At 47.4% G+C, this 12,630-nt stretch overlaps 1 protein-coding gene across 3 annotated transcripts in view; it reads right to left on the minus strand.

Moving 5' to 3' along the window:
- SEPTIN12 (septin 12) overlaps positions 1-9,627 on the minus strand; it is a 164,673-nt gene extending 155,046 nt beyond the window's left edge. For 2 of the 3 annotated variants that reach the window (XM_070760793.1, XM_070760798.1), the window contains exons 1-2: positions 9,431-9,627; positions 9,153-9,277 (exon numbers count right to left, since the gene is read on the minus strand). In XM_070760793.1, coding sequence (XP_070616894.1) covers positions 9,153-9,207 — 55 coding nt within the window. In that variant the 5' untranslated portion in view covers positions 9,208-9,277; positions 9,431-9,627. The remainder of the gene's footprint in view (positions 1-9,152; positions 9,278-9,430) is intronic. The other variant, XM_070760795.1, reaches the window with a different exon arrangement.
- Between the last annotated feature and the right edge of the window lie 3,003 nt (positions 9,628-12,630).

A 12,630-nucleotide genomic window follows, 5' to 3' on the forward strand; every position in this document is an offset into this window, starting at 1 on the left:
TAATGGACGGACAGATGGAATTGTCCTTGGGAGGCAATACCCACAGCCACTCCGTCTTGTCTGGGTTGAGTTTGAGTTTGTTGACACCCATCCAGTCCCCAACAGCCTCCAGGCACCGGCACATCACTTCCACTGCTTCGTTGACTGGACATGGGGTGTACAACTGGGTATCATCCGCATATTGATGATACCTCACCCCATGCCCTTGGATCATCTCACCCAGCGGTTTTGTGTAGATATTAAATAGCAGGGGGGAGAGGCCCGACCCCTGAGGCACCCCACAAGGAAGAAACCTAGAGGTCGACCTCTGACCCTCCACTAACACCGACTGCGACCGACCGGAGAGGTAGGAGGAGAACCACTGGAGAACAGTGCCTCCTACTCTCAGCCCCTCCAGTCGGCGCAGAAGGATACCATGGTCGATGGTATCGAAAGCCGCTGAGAGGTCAAGAAGCACCAGGACAGAGGACAAGCCCCTGTCCCGGGCCCGCCAGAGATCATCCATCAACGCGATCAAAGCAGTTTCCGTGCTGTAACCGGGCCTGAAACCCGACTGTTGAGGCCCTAGATAATCAGCTTCTTCCAAGGACCGCTGGAGTTGGAGCGCCACCACCTTCTCAACAACCTTCCCCATAAAGGGAAAGTTGGAGACTGAACGGTAGTTATTAAGCACGGCTGGGTCCAGGGAAGGCTTCTTGAGGAGGGGACGCACAAGTGCCTCCTTATAAGGAGACGGGTTCTCTCCTTGATCAGTTTCCACCCATTGCTTCTTGTTCTACCCTCAGGTGCTTTGGAGAATAGCTTGACTCCCTCTTCTTTGGGGCAACCCCTGAGATACTGGAACACTGCTATCATGTCTCCCCAGGTCCTTCTTTTCATTGCCCAGTTCCTGCAACTGTTCTTCCTATGTTTTAGCCTCCAGTCCCCTAATCATCTTTGTCGCTCTTTTCTGCATGCTTTCTAGAGCCTCAACATACTTTTTGCATCGTGGCTACAAAGTCTTCACATTTATTAGACAATCTGTCATGGATATTCACCACAGTTGAGTTAGAGTCATATATGCTGTTAATCTGTGGCTTGCTTTAATCAAAGATTGGGGGACAAGCCATGATCATGTCCCAAGGGGACATCATGAATGGGAATGATGTAAATGATATATTTGGCCTACCTAGCACTGGAGAGGCAGGAGGGGGGAGGTCACCTATCTCTGGGGTGGCAGAGGGTCAGAATATTCCGGTGTTGCTGGGGAAGGTAGATATGGCGGGAGCCACAGAGCTAGCCGTTCCAGGGGAAGGAGTGATCGCTGTTTAACAATGATCCCTTGTTCCGGCTCTGTGAACTCAACCCAGAATACTGGTGACGAGTGTAATTCTGGCCCTGGGCTCAAGCTGCTGCTACTCAATGCCAGGTTGGTGGTAGATAAAGCTCTCTTCATCTGGGATTTGATCCTGGATGAGGAGGCCGACCTGGCATGTGTAACTGAAACCTGGTTGGGCCCGGAGGGAGGAGTTCCTTTCTCTGAAATTTGCCCAGCCAGGTTTCAGATATGGCATAAACCTCGACCCCAGGGAAGGGGGGGAGGAGTGGCTATTATAGCCAGGGAGAGCCTTTGCCTGCATAGACTCGTTGCTCCAGAGATTGCGGGTTGCGAGTCCCTCCTGGTGAAGTTGGACTTAGGGGTTCAGGTGGGCTTGTTTCTCACGTACCTGCCTCCCAGCTGCATGCCACAAGCCCTGCCTGTGCTACTCAAGGAGGTAGCCGGGTTGGCGGTATGGTTCCCCAGACTTTAACTTGCCATCACTTGGCGAAACCTCTGGACTGGCACAGGAGTTCATGGCCACCATGACAGCCATGTACCTGATCCAAGTAGTACACGGTCCAACTCACGAGGGGGGGTATGCACCCAACATGGTATTCCTCTCTGAGCAACTGAGTAATGGTCTGAGACTAAGGGGCTTAGAAGTGTTGCCTTTGTCATGGATGATCTCTGGTGGGCCCGGGACAGGGGTTTATCCTCTGTCCTGGTGCTTCTTGACCTCTGAGCGTCTTTCGATACCATTGACCATGGTATCCTTCTGCGCCGGCTCGAGGGGTTGGGAGTGGGAGGCACTGTTCTTCAGTGGTTCTCCTCCTACCTCTCTGGTCGGTCACAGTCGGTGTTAGTGGAGGCTCAGAGGTTGACCTCTAGGTTGCTCCCTTGTGGGGTACCTCAGGGGTCGGTCCTCTCCCCCCTGCTATTTAATATCTACATGAAACCACTGGGTGAGATCATCCAAGGGCATGGGGTGAGGTATCATCAGTATGCAGATGGTACCCAGCTTTACATCTCCACCCATTGTCCAGTCAGCGAAGCAGTGGAAGTGATGTGCCGGTGCCTGGAGGCTGTTGGGGTCTGGATGGGTGTCAACAGACTCAAACTCAACCCTGATAAGATGGAGTGGCTGTGGGTTTTGCCTCCCAAGGAAAATTCCATCTGTCTATCCATTACTCTGGGGGGGAATCACTGACCCCCTCGGAGAGGGTCTGCAACTCAGGCGTCCTCCTCGATCCACGGCTCACATTAGAGAACCATCTTTCAACTGTGGCGAGGGGGGCATTTGTCCAGGTTCACCTGGTGCACCAGTTGCGGCCCTATTTGGACCGGGAGTCGCTGCTCGCAGTCACTCATGCCCTCATCACCTCGAGGCTCGACTACTGTAATGCTCTCTACATGGGGCTACCTTTGAAAAGCGTTCGGAAACTTCAGATCGTGCAGAATGCAGCTGCGAGAGCAATCATGGGCTTCCCCAAATATGCCCATGTTACACCAACACTCCGCAGTCTGCATTGGTTGCCGATCAGTTTCTGGTCATAATTCAAAGTGTTGGTTATTTCCTATAAAGCCCTTCATGGCACCGGACCAGATTATCTCCGGGACTGCCTTCTGCTGCACGAATCCCAGCGACCAGTTAGGTCCCACAGAGTGGGCCTTCTCCGGCTCCCGTCAACTAAACAATGTCGTTTGGCAGGACCCAGGGGAAGAGCCTTCTCTGTGGCGACCCCGGCCCTCTGGAACCAGCTCCCCCCAGAGATTAGAATTGCCCTCACCCTCCTCGCCTTTCATAAGCTTCTTAAACCCCACCTTTGCTGTCAGGCATGGGGGAACTGAGATACTCTTTCCCCCTAGGCCTTTACAATTTATGCATGGTATGTGTGTATGTATATTTGGTTTTATAATAGGTTTTTTTTAGTTGTTTTAATATTGGATTGTTACATGCTGTTTTTTATCACTGTTGTTAGCTGCCTCGAGTCTACGGAGAGGGGCGGCATACAAATCCAATAGATAAAAATAAAATAAATAAAAAGGGGGCTTTTTCAGGAGTCAATTGTTTTTTTCTTTGAAGAAGTTTCACTTCTCCTCCGAAAAGCTTCTTCAGCTCTGACTGGATGGTGGGGAATGAAAGGATCCAGTCAGAGTTGAAGAAGCTTTTTGGAGGAGACGTGAAACATCTTCAAAAGAAAAACAAGAAAGTCCTCCTAAAAATAAGCACTTTTGGGACAACCATGACCTGGATGACTAAGAATCTCTACAGATTTAAGCCATAGTCCTGGTTTACACAACATGGTAAGTCATAAAATGTGGCTTCTGTTCCATAATGGCTTGATTAATGCTAGTATTAAGCCAAAACCAAACCGAGCAAAAAATGATTGGTGGACCCAGCTACAGGACTTCACATTATGCCCTGCTTTGCTTGACCATGATCTGAAAGGGCTGTGTTCACACAACCTAAAAATCATGGAACTGAATTTATGGCCCCAAATAATGTGTGAATGCAGACACTGCTACAAAGACTGCTAAATGAGAAATGGGACTGTTGATAGAAGATTGATTGACGGAGTAAAAGACATCCTGGTCCATTTAGTCTGCCCTTAATACTATTTCCTGTATTTTATCTGAGGATGGAGAGGGGCGGCATACAAATCTAATAAATAAAATAAATAAATAAACGAGGCAACACCATCAGTGCTATTAAAGGAATAGGGTTTACTCTCAGTTTATATTCCAATAGCTTGCCCTGTCGGTGGGAGTGATCTTGAAAAATTCTTTGGTTGGGCTGTTTGCTGCTAGCCTGTCCGGCAGTTCCTTGGAACGTGTCATTTTCGTTTTTGTTTCTTTTTTAGATTTACTAAGGCTAACCAGCTCCAAAATAAATATTGCTGGGATGCTGAGCTGAGAAAGGATGAAAGACAAAAGGGTCGTGTTTTTTTTTTCTTTTTCATTTGGTTTGCAGGGGGAGGTATGTTTGTTTTTTCAATCAAAAAGCTTCTCAGGCTACCAATCTTCTCAAATGTCTCAAAACTCTGGGCAATTGGCCTATGGGGCTCTGCAAATTGCAAAAAAAATTAACTCGGGGTGACAGACAGCCCTCACTTGTGACTTAGCCCCAGCAAAATGCACCAACTTTGCAGGATAGAACCCATACATTCTGTCCTTAACCATCCAGCTTGCTCGGTGGCCTCCATTTTGGATTCGATCCAGAAATGTAAACGAGCAGAAATGCATTAGCAAACTGGAATAACTTCCCACCACATCCAAAGTGTTTATATACAGTATAATGTGGAACACTTAAGAACAAAGTTTCTTTCCTATAAATGTACATATTCTAAGGACTGTGGTAATCCTACATCAACAAGATTTTATTACGTGAATTATTAAAATTAAATGAGTTTTTAATTTGTAAAAAAAGAGAAAAGGAATAACTTCCCATTCTTCTCATTATCTATCTTCCTATTGTGTTGGTTCTCAGCATATCTCAGGGCAAAAAGAGTTCAAAACCCAGTCCAGATTGTAGGCAGAATTCAGGGATAATTTAGAACTGAGCTCAGGTAGATCACTAAGGATTTCCTTTTTGAAATTAACTGGTAGAAATTCCAGGATTTAGGAGCAATACAATTTCAGTAAAATATACCTGGAATAAATGGTCATATATATAAAGAGAATTTACGAACGATTGATTAAAATGTACAATCATGTTATTTATTGTAATATCTAGAGGTATGTGGAGTTATGTATGGATTGATAGAGAAAAAATAAAAAGCTTTTTGCAAAAAAATAAAATAAGGTAGATCCCTGGAAAGCCTGAGAGAAAACTCCTTCTCCCAAAAGCCTGTTCGGTATGGACTTGTTTTGAATTCGATCCCTGCCACCACCTTCGTTTTCACAGCCCTGTGCTGTTTGCAGCTTCAGATATTTAAAAATTTGGCAACCGAGCAAGTCAAATTCTCTAAGGGAGAAAAAGCAACAGGCTTGGTGGTCCTGTTAAATCAGAGGTAGGCAATGTTAGCTCTTCTATGATTTGTGGACTTTAACTCCCAGAATTCCTCAGCCGTTCATGCTAGCTCAGGAATTCTGGGAGTTGAAGTCCACATGTCATAGAAGAGCCCACTTTGCCTACCCCTGAGTTAAATGATTCCTTAACTTATAATGGTTCATTTAGTGACCATTTGAACTTACAGCAGAACTGGAAAAAAGGTTTTTCACACTTAACGACCATTGCATCGTCCCCGTGGTCACATGATCAGAATTCGGTTACTTGGAGACTTTGCTCATATTTACGCATGGTCCCAGGGTCACATGACCTCCTTTTGCACCCTTCTGACATGTTCAGTCAACAAGGACAACAGCAGGGGGCGGCTCCCGGTTCGGCCCGGTTCTAAGAACCAGTAGCTCCAGCCAGTAGCGGGTTCCTTCCAGTACTGTTGACACCATCGCACTGGTGGCAAAAATTGGGCTGCATACACAGCTCCACAACTCTGGCGAGTGCACGCGTCCGAAACAAAATCTCCTGAGGGGACGCGTGCGATTTTGGGCGATTTTGCTGAAATCTCAGCGCCTGCACGTCTCCTCGTAAGATTTTGTTTCCTGCGCATGCACAGGAGCAAAATCTCGACCGGGCACACATGTGCGCATGCCACAGATGCAGAGATGCATGCGCAGTGCACCAGCAATGGTGGGAGCAACAACAGCAGGAGGCTCCGTTCACTCCCCTGGGAGGCTTTTCTGCCTCCCGCATGCAACCTGGCTAGTAAAGGGATTTAGAACCCGCTGCTGCTTAACAACCATGTTAAGATTCACTTAACAAAAGTGGTGAGAAAAGTCATACACTGGAACAAAAGTCCCTTAACAAATGTCTCACTTGGCCATGTACATTTGGGGGACCAATTGTGGTACACTTTGAGGATCTATTTTTGATCTTTTAAATAGTTTTTGAGGTCTATGAATGACCCCCACCCCCACCACACCTCTAGAAATCTCATTCAACCAATTCCCTGGCTTGAGGTTTGCCCATGCCACCCTTGGGATGGAGGGTTGCAACTATCAGTCGAGAAATCTTGTTAGGGGAAAAAAATTCTACACAATAAATGAGACATTCAATTTTATAAATCTTGACTCTTCCATGGATCAGATTTAGAACATAAATACTGCTTCCTGAATAAGAGGGGGTGTTAAAACTGTATAAACACTTTAAGAGAAAAGAAAACTCATTTCTAAGATGGGAAGATAGATGAATAGGGAGGCAGAAGAATAAAAAATAGGATTCAATTGGAAAGAGAGGCGAGGAAGTCATGCAATTCACAAATTGATGCGTGGAGAAGCAAGAACATTTCATATGAAAGGAGAAAGAGAAAGGGCCATTTCCAAGGCAGTTAATTTTATTGATAGCCGACAATTCTATCTGTATGTGTCACATGTTTAAGCTGAATTTGAAAATTAAGGGAGACTAGGATAGATCTATTTCGGCCTTATTTTGGCCTCATCAGCTAGCCATACCCACTGGGACTTGAACCTGCAACCTTTGCCTTGTAAGGCAGAGAATTATCCTCTACGCTACAGTATCCAATCCCTTCAGCTCTGTATCAGGGAAGGGTTACATTTTGTGTCGAATCACCCTGGTATATTGAAGGAACATCACAGCTCCTTTTTTGCCTCTTGGCCCAACCCAGGGCCATTTCCAAAGCAGTTAATTTTATTGATAGCCGACAATTCTATCTGTATGTGTCACATGTTTAAGCTGAATTTGAAAATTAATATATATATATATATACAGTGATCCCCCGGTTATTGCGATCCCGATCATTGCGAAACGGCTATATGGCGATTTTTCAACCCGGAAGTAAAAACACCATCTGCGCATGCGCGCCCTTTTTTCTATGGCCACGCATGCGTAGATGGCGCCGGGCAGATCAGCTGCTGGGCGGCTTCCCTGGGTCTTCCCCCTCTTGCTGGCGGGAGCGCGAGAAGCCCCCCCAGCACCCGCTCGCCCGCCGTTCGCAGCTCGCCCGCCCTTCGCCCAGCCACCCGCCGTTCGCTCGCTGCTCGCTTGGCCACCCGGGTTCGGGGGGGTGCTGGCAAGCCCCCCATGCTGGCAGCGACGTTTTAAAACAGCCGCGCGGCTTCCCAACTGAGTCCCGAAGCCAAACGTCAAAGGCGAACTTCCGCGTTTGGCTTCGGGACTCAGTTGGGAAGCCGCACGGCTGTTTTAAAACGTCACCGCCGGCATGGGGGGCTTCCTAGCACCCCCCGGACCCCCAACCCGGGTTTGGGGGGCTGCTAGGAAGCCCCCCATGCCGGCGGCGACGTTTTAAAACAGCCGCGCGGCTTCCCAACTGAGTCCCGAAGCCAAACGTCAAAGGCAAACTTCCGGAAGTTCGCTTCAGGACTCAGCTGGGAAGCGGCGCGAGCGAACGGCGTGGGCGGGCGAAGGGCGGGCGCGCGGGCAGGCAGGCGGCGGACAAGCGGCGGGCGGACAAGCGGCGGGCGCGGAAGCAGCGAGGAGTTTGCGTGGGCGGCGGGGAAACCCCAATCTTCGGCTCCTCGCTGCTGCGGCGGAAGTAAAAACACCATCTGCGCATGCGCAGATGATGTTTTTACTTCCGCAGCGCTACTTCGCGAAAAACCGATCATTGCGAGGGGTCCTGGAACGGAACCCTCGCAATAATCGGGGGACCACTGTGTGTGTGTGTGTGTATATATATATATATGTGTGTGTGTGTGTGTGTGTGTGTGTGTTAAATCGGTGCTTCTTTTTTTTCTCTTAAGACCCTTTCTCACTTTTAAAAATTACACAGGACCCCCAAAGAGTTTTACTACATTAAAAATAAAATTAGACACATTTGCTGCTGCTGCTTCTCATAATTATTTAACAACATCTTAATACTGTATGATTCCTCACCCCACCCCACAATGTAGGCTTGTAGGCCATTGTGATTTTTCAGAGACGGAAACTGCCTCTGGAGACCCCCAGGAATTTTAGAACTACACTTTTAAGAAATATTAGAGTACATGATAATCAATGGTTAATGTTAGGTTACAATCAGTGGGTTGTCAAAACGCAGCTTTATAGAACTCTGTATTGATTGATAGATAGATAGATAGATAGATAGATAGATAGATGGATGGATGGATGGATGGATGGATGGATGGATGGATGGATGGATGGATGGTGGGTGGGTGGGTGGGTGGGTGGGTGGGTGGATATAGAGATAGAGATGGAGAGATATAAAGATATAAATATGGATAGAGATAGAGATATAGAGATATAAAGATATAGAGATAGAGCAAGAGATAGAGATATAGGTATACGTAGATATAGATATAGATGATATAGATGGAGATAGAGAGATAGATAGAGAGGGGGGAGAGAGAGATGCCTCCTTTAGAAGGTGATTTGGTGACAACATCTGTCAAACAGGAGCAGGTTTCTATCTTTATAGCCTCTGAAGAGGAGAAGTGAAGACATATAAAGGGGGGAAATGGGATACAAGTTGTTCTTCAGATTTTTAAATAGCCTTTTCTTCCAAAAATGTGTGATTGGGTTGCTCTTGTCTGTCTCCTAGGATCTAGGACCAGATCTTCTTTGTACTAATTTGGTTTTTCTTGCACCAAAGAAACCGATTGCCTTTAAAAATAAAAAATAAAAAGAGAAGCCTCCGGGAGGCTTACAAAGTGATTGACAAGTTAACCCTTCCTTTGACAATGTACTTAAAAACAAATCTCTCAGCAGCCTTTGAATTTCAGAAGCTACAGAGAAGAAAAGGCGAGCAACAATCTTTGGGAAAGCCGAAAACTATCTCCCTTGGCCCAGATGCCTGGTCTCTTCTCCAGCACTTACCTTCAAAGTCTGAAAGTATCCCATCCAGATGTTCCTTCACCGACAATTGAGACATCCTCCTTCCGAGGAGCTTGCTCGTTCACAGATCCGGTCCAGCTGCCTTCCTCTCCCACCCCCCAAATATCCTGCAGAAAACAACAACAGCAACAACAGAGAGATTTAGACTCACAAAGCATGCATCGCCCATAACTTTTGGTTCTAGTGGAGTCAGTGAGCTTTTGCATCGTTGATGGTGGTGGAATTTGATTGTTTTGTGCCCCGTCTGTGCTGGCACTCACCTTCCACGTTTGCTCGCCTGGCTCAAAAAGGAGCAAAAGCAGCACGGAGTTGCCTTCTCTTCTGTCCCACTCCCCCAACTTTCAAGAAAGCTCCCCTGCTCCACTCCTACCCAGCTCAACTCTTCCGGGGATTACATTGGCTGGTTGTGTTCTTCTTTGCAGGAGAAAGAGATGAGGGGAGGAGAGACAGCCAGCCAGGCAAGCAGGAGGGAGGAGGGGAGGGTTGGGTTAGGGCAGGGGGTTCCGGATGCTTTCGTCAGACTGGAGAAGCAAGAAGAGAAACTGTTGAGTCCAAGAAACAAGGAGAAGAAGCAGCTGGTATGGGACGCGGGCCTTGTTCTTTATTTTTATTTTGTTTTGTCAAGTATATATTGGTGGTATACAAAGATATAATAGTATTTATATACATGATACTAGTAAAAGAGAAACATTAGGACAGGGGATGGAAGGTACGCTGGTGCACTTATGCAGGCCCCTTACTGACCTCTTAGGAATCGGGCGAGGTCAACAGTGGAGAGTCTAAGGGTAAAGTTTTGGAGGGTTAGGCGGTGATACTACTAGAGTCTGGTAGTGAGTTCCATGCATCAGCTCCTTGGTTGCTAAATTCATATTTTCTGCAGTCAAGTTTGGAGCAGTTTACTTTAAGTTTGTATATGTTGTGTGCTCGTGTGTTGTTGTGGTTGAAGCTAAATGAGAAATGGGACTGTAGAGAAATGGGACATAAACACTCTAGAAAATGTCCAGAGATACTTTAGCAAAAGAGCCCTCCACTCCTCCACTCGCAATAGAATACCCTACGCAACTAGACTTACAATTCTAGGTTTAGAAAGCTTAGAACTATGTTGCCTTAAACACGACCTAAGCATTGCCCATAAAATCATCTCCTACAATGTCCTTCCTGTCAATGACTACTTCACGGTGGAGACCACCTCGTAAAAATAAACATGTCAAAGCCCTGGGGAGACCATGTTTATTTTTATGAGGTGGTCCCTGCCGGGGCTTTGATGTGTTCACTTCCTGGCTTTCGGAGGCTGGGGGAGTGGGGGCGGGGGATTCCCCTCTGCCTGCCACCGTCCCCCTCCCCTTTGACGTTGGAAGGAGGATGGGCGCACGCGGTGTGTGTGGGGAGCATTTCTCTGTTGGGAAAGTAAGACGGTGGCAGGTTTCTCAGTGCATTAAAGCCGCTGCCGAGGTGGTCCGCACCAAGAAACTTGCCACTGTCTTACTTTCCCAATGGAGAAACGCTCCCCACACACAAGGCGCGTGCCCATCCTCCTTCCGATGTCAAAGCCCCGGGGGAGACCACCTCGTAAAAATAAACATGTCAAAGCCCCAGCGGGGACTACCGCGTAAAAATAAACATGTTTATTTTTACGAGGTGGTCCCTGCCGGGGCTTTGACGTCACAGAGATGTCACTTCCTGGCTTTCAGTGCAGAGGATGGGGGAGTAGTGGCCGGGGATTCCCCTATGCCTGCCACCACACCCCTTCCCTTTGACATTGAAAGGAGGATGGGTGTGCGGTGTGTGTGGGAAGCGTTTCTATTTGGAAAGTAAGACGGTGGCAGGTTTCTCAGCGGGGACCCCCTTGGCAGCGACTTTAACACGCTGAGAAACTTGCCACCATCTTACTTTCCCAACGGAGAAACACTCCCCACACACACCGCGCGCGCCCATCCTCCTTCCAACATCAAAGGGGAGGTGGGCGGTGGCAGGCAGAGGGAAATCCCCCGCCCCCAATCCCACAGCCTCCCCACGATGGGATTCCGGGGGCGGGGCTTTGACATCACAGAGACATCACTTCCTGGCCAGCCAAGGCGACCGAACGCGACCCCGAACTTTGCCCAAAGTTTCAAAAAAATTCGGGTTCGTGTTCGGCATACCAAACACCGCAAAATTTGGTACGGACCCGAATTGTGCGAGTTCGGTTCACCCATCACTAGTTAACAACTTTTGAAGTCTTTTTGGCGATGTTGTTGCAGTGGGCTTTTGGCACTTAGGCCATTTGATACTCTGGTTTCTCTTCAGATCGTATAAATCTTTCGCCTTTTACTAAGGGGCGTACATAACTGCACTGGTGTGCCTTTCATCCCCTGTCCAGTTGTCTTTCCTTTCTTTCACCTATCATATATATTCTCTTCCCTTCATATATCCTCTCCTCTAAGTTCACTTTTACCCTTATATATATTACCACATGTATATTTTTCTTCCTATGTATTTGTGTATGGACAAATGAATGAATGAATGAATAAATAAATAAATAAATAAATAAATAAGTATTCCAGGGTCTCATTTCACTTCTCTCCTCCTTTCCAGATTTCCTGCCCTTCAGGATTGGGTTCAACCAGTCTAAAAACGGAATCAGAGGCGACATGATAGCACTTTTCCAGTGTTTGAGAGCTTGCCACAAAGAGAAAAGGGTCAAATTATTCCCCAAAGCACCTGAGGGTAGGACCAGAAACAATGGATGGAAACTGATCAAAGAGAGAGGAACAACCTGGAATTAAGGAGAAACTTCTGAATTAACCAGTGGCCTCCAGAAATTATGGCTACTCCATCACTAAGAAGAAACTGGAAAGTCGCTTGTCTGAAATGCTATAGGACAGTGATAGCGAACCTATGGCATGGGTACCCTAGGTGGCACACGGAGCCATATCTGTTGGCACATTAACCATTGCCCTAGCTCAGCTCCAACGTGCATGTGGGTGCTGGCCAGCTGATTTTTGGCTCACACAGAGGCTCTGGGAGGGCGTTTTTTTATTTCCAGAGAGCCTCCAGGGGGATAGTTGAGGGCGCTTTTACCCTCCCTCGGCTCTAGGGAAGCCTTTGGAGCCTGGGGAAGGTAAAACACAAGCCTATTGGATGCACCAGAAGTTGGGAAACAGGCCGTTTTCAGCCTCCAGAGGGTCCCCAGGGGGCGGGGAAACTGTTTTCACCCTCCCAGGCATTGAATTATGGGCGTGGGCACTCACGCATGTGCAATAGCGTGCGTGCACACTCTTTTGGCACCCAAAGAAAAAAAAGGTTTGCCATCACTACTATAGGATCTTCTGCTTGAGCAGGGGGCTGGACTAGAAGACCTCCAAGGTCCCTTCTAGATTCTATTCAGATTCTATTTTGATAAGGCCTGCATCAGTTTCCCACCAGAGTTTATCACCTTTTTAAAGTTCAGCCCTGCTTTCAATGACAGCATCCTAAATTA

This window comes from Erythrolamprus reginae, chromosome 9 (genome assembly GCF_031021105.1).
Source record: "Erythrolamprus reginae isolate rEryReg1 chromosome 9, rEryReg1.hap1, whole genome shotgun sequence".
Taxonomy (NCBI): Eukaryota; Metazoa; Chordata; class Lepidosauria; order Squamata; family Dipsadidae; genus Erythrolamprus; species Erythrolamprus reginae.